The 19,299-nt window shown below is 34.9% G+C and overlaps 1 protein-coding gene across 5 annotated transcripts in view; it reads right to left on the bottom strand.

The window, feature by feature from the left end:
• Window positions 1-4,072: 4,072 nt before the first annotated feature.
• SCEL (sciellin) overlaps window positions 4,073-19,299 on the bottom strand; it is a 232,539-nt gene continuing 217,312 nt past the window's right edge. For all 5 annotated transcript variants that reach the window (XM_039252454.1, XM_039252453.1, XM_039252457.1 and 2 more), the window contains 6 exons: window positions 17,650-17,742; window positions 15,781-15,852; window positions 13,808-13,882; window positions 9,614-9,722; window positions 7,244-7,346; window positions 4,073-5,823 (listed from right to left, as the gene is read on the bottom strand). In XM_039252454.1, coding sequence (XP_039108385.1) covers window positions 5,807-5,823; window positions 7,244-7,346; window positions 9,614-9,722; window positions 13,808-13,882; window positions 15,781-15,852; window positions 17,650-17,742 — 469 coding nt within the window. In that variant the 3' untranslated portion in view covers window positions 4,073-5,806. The remainder of the gene's footprint in view (window positions 5,824-7,243; window positions 7,347-9,613; window positions 9,723-13,807; window positions 13,883-15,780; window positions 15,853-17,649; window positions 17,743-19,299) is intronic.

Genomic DNA, 19,299 nt, shown 5'->3' with positions numbered 1-19,299 from the left:
CTTTACCGGACTCATGTATCTGAACATTTCACTAATATCTCTCAGGAGCCATACTTCTCAAATGACAAACAAAGATCCAATAAATAAGTTTCAGATGGCGCCAAACATTTGTATTGTGATAAAGCCAGCATGCAATTCTGAAGTACAAGATGATATAACATAGATAAATATTCATACAACCAGCATAGGAACACCAAAATATATATAGCAAATATTAACAGATCTAAAGTGAGAAATAGACAGCAATTCAATAATAGCAGGGGACTTTAATACCCCACTTACATCAAAGGATAGATCATCCAGACAGAAAATCGATAAGGAAACATCAGCCTTAAATGGCATATTAGACCAGAAGGACTTAACAGATAAACACAAAACATTTCATTCAAAAGCAAGAGAATACACATTCTTTGTAAGTGTATATGAAACATTTTCCAGTAGAGATTATATATTAGGCCACAAAACAAATCTTAATGAATTTGAGAGGATGAAAATCAAATCAGCCATCTTTTCCAAGCACAATGATATGAAACTAAAAATTAATTACAGGAAGAAAACTGGAAAATTCACAAATATATAGAGATTAAACAACATGCTACTGAATAATCAATGAGTCAAAGAGAAATCAAAAGATATTTAAAAACACTTTAAGAAAAACAAAAATGAAACTATAGCATACCAAAATTTGTGGGATACAGCAAAAACAGTTCCAAAAGGGAGGTTCATAGTGATAAATACCTACCTCATGAAACAAGAGAAGTCTCAAATAAACAACCTAACATTATACTTTAAGGAACTAGAAAAAAGAAGAACAAAGACCAAAGTTAGTAGAAGAAAATAAATAACAAAGATTAGAGCAGAAATAAGTGAAATGGGATTAAAATAATGAAATAGAAAAAATCAGTAAGATTGAGAGTTGATTCTTTGAAAAGATAAACAAAATTGACAAGCCTTTCGTTAGACTCACCAAGAAAAGAGGACTCAAATAAATAAAATCAGAAATGAAACAGATTGTTGCACTGATACCACAGGAATACCAAGAATCATAAGAGACCACTATGAACAATAATACCCTGACAAATTGAACAGCCTATAAGAAATGGATAAATTCCTAGATACATTCAACCTAACAAGGTTGAATCATGAGGAAATAAAAAATCTGAACAGACTGATTACTTGTAAGAAAATTAAATCTATAATCAAAAACCTTCTAACAAACAAAGGCCCAGGACCAGATGGCTTCACTAGTGAATTCTACTAAACATTCAAAGCAGAATTAATACCAATCCTTCTCAAAGTCTTCCGAAGAAAAAAAAAAGGAGAGAATTCTTCCAAACTCATTTTTTTTGCAAAGTGCTGTTCATATTCATAGTAATACAAACACATGACAGATGTTGCACCCCACACACATGGTCTCATAAATTATTTCAAGGTGATGACATGCACATAATAAATCATGTTATAAATCACCATTTTTCAGACTGCATTTGAAATGTTAGTGTGGAGAAAAATTCATGATATTTCTTACCTTGTGAGTGATACCTCATGAATAAGGGAATGATTTAGAATACTTAATCTAAAGTATTTCTAAAACTAACACATTAATTTACTAATATGAAGCTGAATCTTGTAGCATCAATGAAAAACTTCAGAAAGTCTCTTAAATGTTTACTGATTGTGAAATTAATTGATCTCTAATTTGCCTACTGAGAGTACAGTGTGCTATGCTATGACCAAACTCACTTATAAGGCCATCATTATCCTGATACCAAATCAGACAAATATGTCACAAATTATATGCCAATATCCCTGCTGAATATAGGTGCAAAAGTCCTCAACAAAATATTAGCAAACTGAATTCAACAACAGATTAAAAGGATCATATGTGATAATACCATGATCAAGTGGGATTTATTCCAGTGATACAAGGATGGTTTGACATCCACAAATCAATGTGATATACCACCTTAACAAAATGAAAGATAAAAATTATATGATCATTTCAATAGATGCAGGTAAGCATTTGACACATTCAACATACATTTATGATAAAACTCTTTACAAAATGGGTATAGAGGGAATGTAATAAATGCCATGTATGACAAGACACAGCTAACACCATATTCAATAGTGAAAAGTTGAGAGCTTTTCTTCTAAGATCAGGAAAAAGACAAGGATGCTCACACTCACTAATTTTGTTCAACATAGTACTGGAAGTCCGAGCCAGAATAATTAGGCAAGCAAAAGAAATGACAGGCATCCAAATTGGAAAGGGGAAGAAGTAAAAGTGTCACTATTTGCAGATGACATATTATATACAGAAACCCACCAAAAAACTGTTAGGACTAAAAACAAAATAAAACCTGTTAGAACTAATAAACGCATTCAGTAAAGTTACAGGTTACAGAATCAATAGACAAAACTCTTTTGTGTTTCTGTATACCAGATAACCACAATGAGATATCACCCTCACACCTGTTAATTAGAATGACAATTATCAAAAAGAAAAGAAAAAACAAGTGTTGGTGAAGCTGTAGAGGAAAGGAAACCCCTGCTGATGGGAATGTAAATTGGTGCAGCTACTATGGAAGATGCCTCAAAAAATTAAAAATAAAACAATCCTATAATCCAGCAATTCCACTTCTTGGTGGTTATCCAAAGAAAATGAAGAGGTGATTTGCGACAACATGATGGACCTTAAGGTCCATGCTAATTTAAGTATGTCAGATTGAGAATGACAAGTACAGTATGATCTCTCTTATATATGGAATCTTAACAAAAACAGCAGAAAAACAAAAACAAGCTCATAGGGTACAGAGAACAGATTGGTGGTTACTACAGGCAAGGATTAGGGGTGGGGGTAGGAGAAATGGGTGTAGAGGATCAAAGGGTAAAAAGAAAAAATAAACACATATAAAACATTCAACAACTCCTAGGCATCTAACAAAAGAGATCGTCTCATAATGGGATAAGCAGCAGGAATATATTCCCAGATTTGTTCAATGTTTGAGCTGGTGGCTACGGGTTCTAAATGCTCAAAATTTCACATTTTATTTTTATTAAAAATTTTTTTTTAATTAAGTAAACTCTACTCCCAACATGCGGCTTGAACTCACAACCCCAAGATCACAAATCTCATGATCCACGACTGAGCCAGCCAGGCTCCCTTAAATTTTGAATAGTGAATAGGTCCATGAGGGAAAGGGCATGTCCAAGTTAACAGAGATATTTATGGGTGCCTCTGGGAAATGCTGAGTACTTAAGAATAGGTGGAAGCAACTCATTTACATTGTCACCAAATAACCAGTAAATTCAGTAGTATACACACACAAAAATAAAAATCAACATCATCATTGTTAGTTTGCCATAATGTAGACCAAACAGTCCCTTGTTTTGGTAGAGCTCTGAATCAAGCTGAGTAGGAAAATGTTCCAAACACTCACGATTTTCTATGATAGTAAACAAGTCAGACTCTGCATTGACAGTCAGAGCTGGACCATATGTTGTCACTCATATCTAAGTAGAGGGGTGGTTGCAATCAGACAATTAGGGTGATCAGATTACTTCTTGAATACATTTTTATTTCTTTGCGTTATTAAAACAAAGAATACTATCTTAAATTCTATTTCTGAGATTATTGTATTTCTTCCATTTTGCTTTTCTAGAAGGTATTACCATGCTGCAGCAGTTCATTCTTTTTTGATGTATTTCTTAATTAGCAATAGAATTCAAGACCTGGTATTCTGAGAGTTAGGCAATTGTGTCCAGGAAAAGTATGCCAATAATAACATAATTGATTGGCTGCAAAAAAAAAAAAATGTGATATTCCAAAATGTCTTAGAAATCTGTATTCCCATGGTGCAAATAAACCCAGACATAATGAAGTAGTCTTAGTGAATTAGAAGCTCTGATCTCTCCATTCTATATTTATTCCAGTTTTATAACAGCTTTTGGTTTAATTTAATACATTATTATAGAAGAAAGGGCCCGTTAAACAGCTACAGAAAAGTGAGAAATACGTTCCTTTTACATTTTTTAAAATGAAGCATTAAAAAGTAGAATACTTCTAAAATGATATTCAAATGATTTTTAATTACTACAAAGGCATTGAGATGTTAATACACTTTATATAAAATGCAGGGATACTATTCCATCCGTCCTTTTCTGCCACTAATTTCAACCCTAAGAAAATTATTTCTTTTGATCCACTTTGATAGCATGTAATAAAAGAACAATAAAACATATGGCTCAATTACCACTGCTTCTCATCAAGCATGAATTAATGAATATCAAATTATTATTAATTGTTCTTTCTGGCTTCCTCTCCATAGGACAACAATTATACATTGCTGTATTTTGATAAGCGTTTTGTGTTTAACGCTTTGTGAACCAGTCCTTAAGAGGAACAGATGCTTGGAATCATTACATGCAAAAATAATCCTTTAAATTTATCAACATTTGGAAAATACATGATGATCATTTAACCTCTTTAGTTGATGTCAGTTTTTCACAATCACCTTAAGCTTCCTTAAAATTCCACCCTCCCCTCAATGTTCTATATGCCTTCCTTTGAGAAGCAGTTGCTATGTGTATATAAAATACTTTATAAGTTCAGTTTCTCAATTTTAACACTAATACTCATTCCTCACAAATTATTGAATTTTCAATTTCTCAAGAAAAAGCTCTTTAAAACTAAAAGCTACAGCTCAAGCACTTAAAGAATTAAGCATGGCATAGACTATAACAAATGGCATAGACTATAATAAATTGTGATCTCTGTAATTGACAAAATCAATGTCAGTGAATCATACTTATAGAGACTCCACAAAAAGATCCTGTGTAACTGGTAGTTCATTTTATTTTTATTTATAAGCTGTCTATAATTGTAAAGTGCTATGTAATATGAGTAGATAAGATATGCAAAAAAGCATGTCTCCGTAATCTATAACCATTATTTCTCAGAGGTTATTCATATGCCCAGATTTTGAAATGCATGCAAAGAAAATTTAACAATGTGTAATATGTAAACTATACACGTCATGAGATTTTACCCATTACCCACAAATCCATGTTTTTGTTTTTAAAACATTCTATAAAAATTGTTTCTGTGGCAAATTGAAGGATAACATTAAATTGTTTAGATGTCCTATTTAGTTCAATATGCTTAACAGACACATATTTAAATACACTTTTAAAGAGCAAGCAACACTTGCTTTAGAATCAGATAAACTGAAGAGCAGAAAGGGACCTTAGAAGTCATTTTGTCTGGAAAGGTCAAGTGATTCTCTGAGGTCCATACAACTTTAGATGAAACACCTTTCTGCCAAACTTCGTAAAAAAATAATTCTATCAACATTTCTTTTGCATGTAAAAGAAACATATCTTGCTTTTTTGACAGTTCATCAAGATGTCAATAATGTCGGTAAATTCAAATCCATAGGGAAACAAAGATGACAGAAAGGGAAACTTTTCTGTTATGGTCACCACGATGCACGGTTCACATACAGAGCAGAGATGAACCTAGTTAGTGTTGACAGAGCTCACTGCCATGAGAAGCATCATTTCTTTGACAATGGTAACTGGAACCACTTGAATTTTTTCATGGCTAGATCTAGCCAGATATCAGATGGTTTCCTTTATGTATATGACCTTATGGAAGGCAATTAGATTATTTATTCAATAGCAGAATTGTTAATTGTATACAAGAGTCAATCTTCAGTGTGAAAGCTTTTCTAGATTACATATTCTTAAAATAAAATTTTAACTTCCTAATAAATGCTTTTATCTTGATTTCCATGTGCCAGAATTATTGAATCCACTTTGCTGAAAAATTTAAAGAAAATAACAGTTAGAAATACAACTTCAGTACAAAAATAAGCCTGTAATGAAAATTTTTTTAAATAGCCACTCATCAAGGGGCTAGTGGTGGATTAAGCATTTAATTTTTTACTTCTGCTGCATTCATCACTCTGGCTTTTGGTCATACACCATGAACACAAAATACCATGCCTGGTGCTTGTATTTAGGATATTTCTGAGTCATGTCTTGACAACTGCTATGTCCTGTAAAATAGCAATGCCCACAGGGTGCACATAGTCAGGGAGGAAGACACAAAGACTTCTGAGTCTTTTGATAATCATATTTCCTAAGCCATTTTGTGCACTTCTGAAAGACTGAAAGTTTTAGGGCTGCCACCATGCACATCAAGGCCCTTGATATAATACTGAATCATGATAAGGCTGCTAAATTAGGAAGAAAATGGAATATGGGAACTGGTTAGGGAAAGCAGAAAATAGAAGGCAAAGTATGAATATAATTAGATTTGTTCTTGTAATTGGAACTGCAGCCTGATGGAACGTGGGTTTCTGAGTATTTCTCAGAGCAATTTCCAGATGTAGCCTCCCAATACTTCATTAATGTCACACACTTGTCATTAAATTCTGTATTTTGGATCCCACATGCTCTTCTTTCATTCGCCACACCAATGAGGCATCAGAAAATTCACCCTCACATCGTGATGTTGACCAGCTATCCAATATCATCCTGATTATTCTATCTACTTACCATTGAATTAAAAATAAAACGCTGATACTGGCTATTAAAAACTAATCAAATTTTGTAGCATTTTATTTTGCTAATTTAGTGTACATTGTGCATATCTTTTAAATCAACTGTTTAAGTTTTCATGCTGTTTAAAGAAAATGAATTAAAAATGCAAGTGCTTAGTGTTTTCTTCTCAAATCATTTATGCCAATTAAAAGCCCAAATTACAGTAAAGTTGGTCTTAAACTCACAAAAAATACTTAGATATTATATTTGGTATAGAAGTTCTAAACTTCTCATTTAAAAATCACATTAAAAAGCATTTCGTGGAATAATCAAATTAGGGACAAAAGTATATTTCAGTGTAAATATAAAAGGCCATTCACAGAAATGGACTTCACTTCACACAATTATTTAAGCAGAAAAGATCTATTTTTGTTCAGAAAAAAATAGAGAATTTTCCAAAATAAATCTTCTTTGCCTCGTTGTATTATGTCTGGTCTGGTATCAGGAGACAATAATAAATGTTGACTGATTTTATAGCATAAAATACTATCATAGTATAACTATCTTCAGCTAAATTCTTAACTAAACAAAATTAAAAAAATACTTTTTACTTATTGAAATCCTTCATTTCAACAATATTAAGTACACATTAATATTAGTAAAGTGATAATTTCTTAAAGAGTTTAGCACTTACCCATAACTTTAGAGTAGCAAGGCTCACAGTGTATGGTCTGTCTATAAATCCAAATACTGTCACCTGCTTGTAGGTTTTCCAAAGGCTGTTTGCATATTTCACACTAAAGAAAAAAACAATATAAGTAGCCTAGACTCCTTAGAGTAATAGGATAGAAAAGCCCTTTCAATTCATTCAGAAACATCCTTCATAGCAACACTTAGATTTGAAAAAGGACACACAGGAAAAGTGAGAATGCACTTGTCATGATCCTACTGCTGAAAGTACTCACAACATCTCTCCACTCTGAAAATGTACATTTCAGTGTATATATACCACTGAAGTTTCTACTGAACTCACAATAGAGTAGATAAAAATTTTCAGAAGTTGGTTATGCCAAGGATAAAGTCACCACTCAATATCTCAAATAAAAACATGAAGCATACTTGTATGCTTACTAAGAGTTACGCTGCCCAGTTACAGTCTCATTGAACAAAACAACTTCTGATCTTCCATAGGGCTTAGGGAACAGTTTGTTTTATGTTGTGTTGGTTATGGATACAGAAAAGGGTTGACATCTGCCTTAGACCTGTGCTCATTGGAAACAAGTTCACTGCCAACTGACTGACTTTCAAGCATGAGGCTGTCCCTGACTGTTGGCTTTCAGAGATGAGGTCACTAAAGCAAACTGTCATTGATTAATTTGATATGCTTAAACCAGTCCAGGTAGTTCTCGATTATCATGGCTCTAGAATAATACATCTTTTCCTAGGAGGGTGGGGGCATTTTTATTTTCAGTTAGTGGTGTTTTATAATTAAATTGAAAATGGAAATAAAATATTCAAAAGATAACAAATATATAATAAATGGACATTATTGTTATTTACTAAACATCATAATCAGGAGAACTTCTTATTTTAAAAAGTTTTCTGTATGATAGCTTTAAATAAAGAGCTGTAAACTCATTTGTTTTATTGAGTAAATTTTCATGACTAAAAGGAAATTTCATTTTCTCATAATTAAATAATTATAAAATTTCTGTATTTTATTTTATATGGAATTCGATATACTATGGCCTAAAATTGTATTTTTTTCTCAAAATGAGACAACATATATCTGATTGCTATATGTCACTGTCTGAATGTAATTGAAGGAGAAGCAATCAGTTGTTAAAGTATTACATTTACTTGACTGAATTAGATAAATTGCATCAACCACAGAATGCCAGCATAAAAAGGACCCTTGGATTTGAGCAAATGATTCTCAAATTGGCTGCCGTTAGATCTATCTAAGACGTTTTTAAAAATACCAATGCCTAGGAAGCCTCTTTGAGATTTTTTATTTAATTTGGGGCCGGTCCCAACCATTCTATTTTTCTCCTAATTTCCACAGATGATTATAACATACAGCCAAGGTTAAGAACCACTAGTCTAATCAGCTACTCCATTTTATAGATAAGGAAACTGAAGCCAAGCTAATTATCTGATTGTCCAAAATTATAGCCATAGTTAGTGGAAGTTAGAACTCGAACTCAGCTCTTCAGGCTTCCAGTTCAGTGCTCATCCATTTACACCAACAACTATCATGTTGACCTACCCAATATTATTGTGAGAGGCAAAAGAAATGGCATATAAGCACAAACTGAAGCATTCTACTACGTAAGCTTTATTATTATTATACTAAGCCACAACTAGTTAGAATTAATCACATTTTCAAAAGTAGACTGAGTTTCAACTATTGTGAGGTCTATCAGTCCTAATTACATGCACCATTTATTTTTTTTTAATTTTTTTTTTAATGTTTTTTATTTATTTCTAGGAGAGAGAGAGAGACAGCATGAGCAGGGGAGGGTCAGAGAGAGAGGGAGACACAGACTGAAACAGGCTCCAGGCTCCGAGCTGGCAGTCAGCACAGGGCCCGACGCGGGGCTCGAACCCACGAACTGCGAGATCATGACCTAATCGAAAGTCGGACGCTTAACCAACTAAGCAACCCAGGCGCCCCTCCATTTAAAAAGCTGCCAACTTTCTTCTCAATACTTCTTTTTCTTTTTTGATTTCATTACTTTTTAATGTAATGCATCATTCATTAAAATATTGCAAAAACTTTTTATAAAGAGAACAAGTGTTTATATCTTTACTGATTTAAATCTCCAGGGTAAGAGTAATAAATGTGTCAGTAATCAACTCTAAGCCAAAAGCCAAGATAGTAATTATAAACCTTTGAGGTTTAGGCTGCAGAACTCCTAGAAATATTTAAGTAGTGCATTATTAATGTGGATGAGAACGTTTCTGAAAGCTTTAACTTCATTACATGTATTTCATTAAATAATTATTTTTATCCCAGTCATGCAATTCTACGTTTAGCTAATTGCAATAAACATATCCTTACCTTGAAGCAAGTAGAATGGCAGCAAATTTGTAATTCATCTAAAATCATTTTAGTGTCTGTGCCCAAAGGCTTCCGGCAGTAAGTGCACATATCTCTTTCAATGACAGACCTATAGAGATGTAAATAATACAAATAAATTTGTCATCATGCAAAAGACAGATGTATTCCCCACAAAATCATTTGGAAAGATAGGTTAATTTTGTTGATACTTTAGGAAATTGTGTGAAAATCAAAGAAAGTTCGGAACTTACTTGTTCTCGTGATAGAATTGATTCTTCTAGTTACCTCAAAATGGTATCAAAGAATTAACATGAAGAAAAACTCAAATTATTAATTCATTAGCAATGAAGAGTGCAGCTGGGCAAGGCAAAGATGTTCACAGTTTCCTAATTGAACTAGGTCATGAGTACCCCTTGAAGCTAGAAGAGGGTTTTGAATTATTAATTTGCATATATTATAGAAAAATTATGCTGTAGATTAATACAAAATTTTAACTCTCTAAACATTCAATAGGACAAAACTACAAATCCATTCAAGAGTGTTTGGTAAATTTGGGGCGCCTGGGTGGCTCAGTTGGTTAAGCATCTGACTTTGGCTCAGGTCATGATTTTGCAGTTTGTGAGTTCAAGCCCCACGTCTGGCCCTGTGCCAATAGCTCAGCTTAGAGCTTGAAGCCTGCTTCGGATTCTGTCTCCCACACTCGTTGCCCCTCCCCCACTCATTCTCTCTCTCTCTCTCTCTCTCTCTCTCTCTCAAATAAATAAATAAAATAAAAAAATTTTTAAAAACCGTTTTGGTAAATTCACAAGTAATAGGTCTGTGGGACCCCAGACTCTAGGGTCAAGTCCCCAAAATATTCTCCTATGACCAATCTCTTGGTGTCATTATAAGACTCAGAATATTGGGGTAGCTTTCATGAAGAAACTTATATTCTCTAACAAGATGTAACCCCACCAAAAATTTGATGGGGGAAAAAAGAGTTTTGTTATTTACTTTGGAAAAATGGTGTTCAATGACAAATGAACCATAGATAGGATCGGCAAGTCAAAAGAGCTCAGAAACCAGAACCTTAAGAAAGGCCAACAACTCTGATATTTTTTCCTTTTGGAAGGAACTAGAACTGTCTTAAATAGTACTTTGCGGAGTGTACTAGTTCCAGGGAAATAGCAGGCAGGCCTGAAATTTTCAGAGTAGGGTACATAATAGAAGGGTAAAATTAAAATAGCCCATATTTATATAGTGCTAATATGCTTTATAATATATGCAGCAGTGTGCTTTCCATGCATTTGGCTTATATAAACTCATTTCTTCGCAACATTGCTGAGAAGCAGGCACTGTTATTTTTACATCATTTTACAGAAGAAGAAACTGAGCACAGAGGGCAATAAATGTGCTCCCATCATGCAGCCAGTTGAGAGGCAGTGGCAGGATTTGAATGAAGGCAGTGTGGACCCAGAGTCCCTGTGTACCTCTAGGCCGGCCCATGGGGACTATCAGGTTCACTGTGTGAGAGTGAACTAGTCATGCCCGGGAGCCATGTTTCTATGATCAAGCCCAGGACTAGAAGCAGAGAGGATGGAAGGAGGAGGTAAAAGAAGAAAGAGATTTAAGTAGATGAAATGTGTCTGGTTTTATACTTTCAGTCATTCTAAGAATTTCCTAGTCCTCATGTATATCAATAAATATTTTCCTCTTTCAATTGACTCTTCAGTTAATTCCTTATATGCTCCTGGCAAATACTTTCCTAAGGGAAATTCATATATATATTAATATACGCACACACACTTAAGTTTCCCATGTAATATTGCAAGCACGTCAAGAGTAGAAAACAGGCACTCTCTATAATTCTTCCATTCCCAGAGGCACTGAGGTGTGAGCTGGGAATATAAAGAAGAATAAGACAGTCTCCTTCTTTCCATGAGGGTAGCCAGGTGTGTGATTCAATGATCATAGCATATTATGGATATGTGGAGAGAGTTAGGAGAGCATGGCTAATGAAGCAAATATTCCCTAGGGTAGGGTTAGGAAAGCCATTGTGGAAAAAGTGCCACATGAGTTAAAGCTTGAAGACAAAGGGGCTCTCAAGGTGAGCTCGGTGAGGAGTGGAGGGTCATGATGGAGGAAGTTCAAGCAGGATAAACAGGATGTACCAAAGTGCTATACAAAGAAGGTATCTGGAGTGATTAAACATCAGTTAATATTCCGTAGGAGCGGGTTCTAAAGGCCCATAAATAATTGTGCAAAGGAATTAGACTTTATCTCGTTAAGTGGGAAGCCACTTTAAATGGGAGTGAAGTGCTTAGATAGGAACTCTGGGGACATAGCTAATTTCACACAACAATCCACAGAAAAAGTTGCTTGATGGGCTGGTCTTACAGAGAATTGACTTTTGCTCTGATGACTAAGAAAAAGTTCAAGGACCACTTTAATAACGGAACTGAAATTCTTCATATTAAGAGCAATAGCTTTGTGAAGAATGTTTTCCTTACTTAAGTTAACAATAATAATATGAGCCTAGGGAAGGCTCTAATGTTGGTGTTGTCCTTATCAAGATCATACTGTTGGGACACCTGAGTGGCTCACTCAGTTAAGTGACTCACTCCTGATTTTGGCTCAGGTCATGATCTCACGGTTCCTGAGTTTGAGCTCCCTGTCGGGCTCTGCATTAACAGAAATTCTCTCTCCCCTTCTCTCTGCCCCTCTCTCTCTCTCACACAAAATACATAAAATTAACTTAAAAAAAAAGGATCATAGTGTTAGCCAAAGACCTTCTCAAAGCCTTAGGAGAAAAAAAAAAAAGCTGTTTTTCATGTGTTGGTTTTTGGTTATTTAGACAGTATTGGTAATTCTAATGCTTGTGTAGATGATTTTATTTTTCAAAGAAGTGTGATTTAAAAGCAAGACACTAGATGATCACTGGTAATATGAGATCTTAAAAGAGTGACAGAAAGAGGATCGAATTTTGATACCTGGCCTATCCGTGTTTTCCTTAGCAAATACAGCATTAGTTTATTTTTTCAGAAAACATTTACCGAGTAGCCTTAGGTGCCAAACACTGCATTACAAGCTTAGGCTGTGCATAAAAATAAGATATGCCCTTGCTCTCGATAAGTCGTATTTCCAGCCTCTCCTCTAAAGGAATATCACCAATAGAGTGTTGTATATTTACATTACAGCTGACTTCCAGTGGTTGGGTTGAAATGCTAATTATTGTCATTTTCTCCACTGGAAATCTGCAGGCTATACTCTCATGAGCATCACCTATGCACTCTGCTGAACGTTAAATGGTAAAAAAGGATTACCAGGGACACCTAAGTGGCTCAGTTGGTTAAGTGTCCAACTTCTGTCCAAGTTGTGATCTCATGGTTCATGGGTTTGAGTCCTGCGTCGGGCTCGGTGATGACAGCTCAGAGCCTGGTGCCTGCTTTGAATTCTGCGTCTCCCTCTCTCTGCCCCTCCCCGACTTGTTCTCTCTCTCAAGAAATAAATAAACATTAAAAATTACAAAAAAAAAAAAAAAAAGGATCACCAACAGGAAAAGCCTGGGGTCACTTTACCAGGACTAACTTGATATGCATTGTAACCTCTGTCCTGGGAACTGACTGTGGGCCCAGAGTGGGTCATAGCAGCATACCCACATAGCTGTTTGTAGGTGAGCTAGCTCTGGAAAACCACAAGGAGGATCAGCTGAGGGCACAGTCAAATGATGCAATAAAGCCAAGATACTAAAAATATGGCATTACTGGGGACTCCTGGGAATCAGTGACAGCAGAGGGGCTGGTCTGGCAGGCAGCTGTAGGGCATGGAAAGCCCTATTGGAATAAAGTACAGCAAGTACATCAAAATCAAAGAGAAGCAATAGCCAGGCAGCCAAAGAATAAATTCCTGGAGGCGGGGGTTGTTGTATGTTGTTCCATCTATACACATGTATAACAATCACCCTCAGGAGAGCCATCACTAAATTCAATGGATGAGAATTATGTATTTCACTATTATATATATAATAAAAATATATCAAATATGAATATAAAATATACATTACATGTAAAAGTATATATACACACATACACATGTATATACATAAACACTAAAATATATAAAATATGTTAAATATAAAAATATATACACACATATGTATATATGTGAATGTATGTATATATAAACTTTTAGATATAGAAATATAGACCAACTCACCTATCTGAAGTTGAATAAACAGTTTGTATGTATTTTCCAGAGATATTCTCCTGATATCCATCCTTCAGTAATTTACTAGAAACAAACAAAATTGACATGTGAGGACTGAGCTATTTCCGTACTTTTGATGTACACACCCATACACAGGTGATGAAGCATGCACACCTCATGCAGCCTTGTCATTCTTCTCTGTGCTGTTACAAGCTAGGACCATGTACAAACCTCTTTTTTTTTTTTATTTTTTTAACGTGGAAAGTGCTGATGCACAAGCCACCTCCAGGCTGATGTAAGTTGACATATCTACTGAAGGAAATAGAGAATAGCACAAGGAGCGCAGAAATAAGTGTGAGTGGGAAAAGAAGTTATCATTTCTAATGAAATGTATACTTGCCCCTCCCTCATTCATTTGCTAAAGGAAAGCCACGTGTACTCTAGCGCAGAAGAGGAAATATGCAAAGCATGAGCCAGTGTAAGCACATAGAAACATCAACATTCACGTAGAGAAATGGAGACTCTTGAACTTCTAGAGAAAGCTGTAGAAATGTTTATTTTTACTTGAAGACATCCAAGACATAATAGTCTAGAATGAAAGCAAAAAAAAAAAAGTGTACTTTTAAGTCCTCTTTGTTATATTTTTCAGACTGCCCCAGTTTGTAAATGTCAGTCTTTCTGAGAAACAGATGAAATCTGCAATGCACTAACCAGCTGGCAGCTCATAATTGCTTCCCAAGTACTTATGCTACCTGTGAGTAGATTAGGGCTGGAAGGTACTTATGCTACCTGTGAGTATATTAGGGCTGGAAGCAATACATTCTTATCATTTCATATGGTGAGTGGTAATTCCACAGACTCTACCTGGGATTTTTAAATAAGAAATCTCTCTCTCTCCCTCCAAACTGCCCACAGGCAGACTGTTGTCAGAAATAGAATCTCTTTGGAATACACAACCCAAAATGCTCAGTAAGAGTTTGCACACATTTGTGCATGATACATATATTATTACTCCCATTTTATTGATGAGGAAATTGAGACTTGAAGAGGTTAAGTAGCTTTTGCCAAAACGACATGGTTAGTAAATGACACAGACTCCATCCCAAATCTGATGCTAGGGCCTCTACGCTATCCTGTACCATCAGTGTAGAGTTTAGGGAGAATTAGATTCAGCAGAAAAAAAATCAAACTTGAACCTGCATTTGACAAAGTAAATTAGGTGTGGTTTTGAGAAATCTTTTTTTTTTTTTTTTTTTTGGAAAATTGTTTGTCTTCTGACACATATTGAATTTACTTTTCAGGGATCCCTCTCCAGCGATGTTCTCCCTTCTTTGAAATGGGCTCTGGTTAACACATGTGTCACGTACATCACATTTTTGGTCCTAACCAGCATATTACTCCATGGTTAGGCTAATTCTTGTTTTCATTCTCCCTGAAAATCAAATGGGTTGTGAATTCATGACCTTGGCTGGCATTCTTCTCAACATCCACTGGGACTATTAATTCTCTGTAATTTGGGCCAGAGTGTATCTACTAAAAGGTAACACCCCTTATTTCAGATTAAAGGTAAACAATAGTAGATAGAACTGGAATAGTGTATAGAACTATTTAATTAAAGTGGGACTCAAAATTAACATGAGAATATTTGAGTAACTTTGTGTAATTTTGGATTGTGTAATTTTATAGGCTTGTTATAAACATATAGTTATATTTGATTATGTGAGAGCTTTCAAATGGTTATCCTTTTATGTATACTCTTGTTAAATTCAAGCATTTGGTTCATCCAATGACTATGGTTATTTGCCAACTACTTAATATTGAAAACATTGTAAAGAATGACATACCTAGAACTCAGTATACTCCTAAATGGTCTTCTATTTGAGAAAAGCAAACATACTCCAAAACAATAGCATCTCTTCTTACATAGATAATTTCAAAATTACAATAAATGTAGCAAAATGTTTTAAATAAATTTCCAGTACCTGTTCTCCACATAGGTCCTTGTGTATACCACAGTATCCCTTGTTCCTGTATGGCTGGTTTCAGCATTGGAGCTGTAACACAAACCGTTTACTTAATGTTTAAAGTTTATTTACAAGGATAATAAAAACAAGAAGGCTATTAACTAATTCAATGCAAAAAGTAGTGTTTATCTATTCCTTTTAAATTATAACTTTTGAAATGTAATTGTTAAAGGGGCACTAATCCACTTCTGCAAAATTTCTTCCTATCTCCAATTTTGTTCCTAGTGTCCACTGTTTTTGGCCAACTTCCAGAATGCTGCTATGGAAATTGGTCACTCAGAACACCTGTTGTGGAGCATGAAGATTATTTTGAATATTTATATGTTTTAATGTATTTCCCTGGTGTCCCAATCATATTTCCAAACCATAACTTTCCCCACAAACGTTAAAAAGTTGACCTGGGCTGCATCTTTCCCCATCTATTGGCATGTTGAATACATCTTGCCACTCCCATCTGGCCTGCCAAATTTCTGTGGACAGATTTGCTGCAAACCTGATCTGTCTTCCCTTGTAGGTTAAGGACTTTATTTCCCTTGCCACTTTCAGGATTCTTTCCTTGCCTGTGTACTTTGTGAATTTGATGGCGATATGTCTTGGTAGTGGCTGGCTTTTTTGCATCTAATGGGAATTCTCTGTGCTTTTTGGATTTTGATGTCTGTGTCCTTCCCCAGATTAGGGAAGTTTTCAGCCATAATTTGCTCAACTAAACCTTCTGCTCCTTTTTCTCTTTCTTTGCCTTCTGGGACTCCTATGATACTAATGTTATTACATTTTAAGGAGTTGCTGAGGTCTCTAATTCTACATTTGTGAGAATGGCTAAAATTAACAACACAAGTAACAAGAGGTGTTGGTGAGGATGCAGAGAAAGGGGAACCCTCTTGCACTGTTGGTGGGAATGCAAACTGATGCAGCCACTCTGAAAACAGTATGGAGGTACCTCAAAAAGTTAAAAATAGAACTACCGTATGATCCAGTAATTGCACCACTATGTATTTACCCAAAGGATACAAAGATACACATTCAAAGGGGTACATGCACACAAATGTTTATAGAAGCATTATCAACAATAGCCAAACTATGGAAAAAATATATATATAATGGAATATTACTCAACTATAAGAAGAATGAAATCTTGACATTTGCAACAACATGGATGGAGCTACAGTGTATGATGCTAAGCAAAATAAGTGAGACAAAGACAAATACCATATGGTTCCACTCATATGTGGAATTTAATAAACAGAACAGACAAACATATGGGAAGGGGAAAAAAGAGAGAGAGATGGAAAAAACTTTAAGAGACTCTTAACAATAGAGAACAAACTGAGGGTGATAGGGAGGGAGGTGGGGGGGAAGGGCTAGATGGGTTTTGGGTATTAAGGAGGGCATTTGTGATGAGCACTTGGTGTTGTATGGAAGGGATGAATCACTGAATTCTACTTCTGAAACCAATAATGCACTGAATGTTAACTAACTAGAATTTAAATAAAAATTTGAAAAGAAAAACAAAAAGTTGACTTTAATTTAAGGAAACTTTTAAATCTTCCTAAAGAATGTCGACACCAGTGTCACAAACAGGCTTTTTATTTTTTTAAAAAATGTAAAATTTTCAGGAAAAAATCATATATACACTTTCTTACCCAGATATCAATCCTTACCAATGATCAAGTTGCGAATGCAACCTCTTTGTGTGAAGCTGCTTACATAAGGCCACTGATAAAATTAGAAATTTCTGCATTTCAAAGGAAGGGGAGGGTGGTATGTAAGATGAATTTTAAAAACAGAAGTAGAAAGTCCTATCATTTGTTTCATAATTGATTGTGGTACCTGAGGCTCTTCTTGGCTTCATAAGAATGGGCAGGTGTTCTAGTAAACTGGTTGTTTAAAGCATCAGTGGATCCACTGACTTTGCCATTCAGCCTGGGAAAGCAAACAAATATTTGGCACTTAAAATGAAGGCCACTTAGAAGTTTTTTTTGTTTTATAAAAATTCTGTTCAATTAAGTTTTTCTATACAGTGAAGCTCTTTATGCTTGTCTGGATTCTGTGCAGATACACAAATAGAATATACGTTCTATTTTATACCTCCAGAGTGACCACTGTCTTACCCTGAAGAATAATCTACAGGCATGTGTCATACTATCTAACACTAGAATAGAATAGCTTCTTACCAAGGGTAGAAACCATTTGAAATTGGTTCCAGTAACCTGGTCACACCAGCAGTGCCATTGTACGAACCATCCCATGTACAATCTTATCTTGCGATTTATCAATTTAATGAAAATTATCCAGGAGTTGCTTTTGGAAATTCGTTTCCATCTTGTTTTTAATGAAAAAAAAATATTTTGAAGATTACAGAACACTGACTTAGATTTCTGCTCATTAAAAAAAAAAAAAGTCACTATGCTTAAAAATGTGTAGGCATATTTTCTTTTTCCTCTGGAAGAGAGGAAATTTTAATGCAGGAATAGCCAAAATTTTAGCCACTTTTCTCCCTCTAGGTTAGTAAAATAGAAGAGATGTGAAAGCCAAGAGGGCAGTTTAGATCTTAATCAAGCCTTATCATTCTTTAAACACACTTTTCCTTCCATTTCCAGATAGCTCTTAAAGAAGAGGCAATCATTTGTTTACATATTATCTCTGACATACAGAAAATCATCTTCTAGTTTTAAGACAGATGTTTCACACAACATACAAATACTAACTAATGAGAGAGTAGAATGAACATTAGAAAACTTTCTAACATAATTATTAGAATATGTCATTCCAGGAATAATAAACCTAGCTAGGAATTGTTTAAAATTATTCAAATCATATAATGTACAATACAAAACCCAGTTTTAACAAACAGACAGCTTCAAAGTACAAAGGTTGTCGGTGAGTTTGAAGTGTGTTTGCACCATCCCCAGCAGTATAAAATCAAATATCATCAGTTAGCAAAATCTTCAAATAAGAAAGGGGAATAAATTAAATAAATTAAATATAAAATCAAATATCATCAGTTAGCAAAATCTTCAAATAAGAATGGGGAATAAATTAAATAAATTAAATTAAATACAATACTATAATGGACTGAATTGTCTCCCCCCAAATCCATATGTTGACACTCTAACCTTCAACGTGATATGGAGACAGAGCTTATAAGAAGGTAAAAAAGGTTAAATGAGGGAGAAAGTGTGCAGCTTTAATACCACAGGCCTTGTGTCCTTATAAGAAAAAGACACCAGAGATCTATGCATGTTTGTTGATACACAGAGAAAAGGCCATGTGAGGCCACAGTGTGAAAGTGGCCATCTGCAGGCCAAGGAGAAAGGCCTCAGGAGAAGCCAAACCTGACAACATCTTGATCTTGGACTTCTAGCCTCCAGAATTGTGAGAAAATAAATGTTTGTTGTTTAAGCCACCTGGTCTGTGGTCTTTTGTTACGGCAGCCCAGACAGAGTAATAATACAAGTAGCATTTCCTAGCTGTGTTTAC

The sequence above is a fragment of the Hyaena hyaena genome, unplaced genomic scaffold, assembly GCF_003009895.1.
Source record: "Hyaena hyaena isolate Hyena2069 unplaced genomic scaffold, ASM300989v1 scaffold_413, whole genome shotgun sequence".
NCBI classification, from domain to species: domain Eukaryota; kingdom Metazoa; phylum Chordata; class Mammalia; order Carnivora; family Hyaenidae; genus Hyaena; species Hyaena hyaena.
This window is presented reverse-complemented; position numbering and strand designations above follow the sequence as displayed.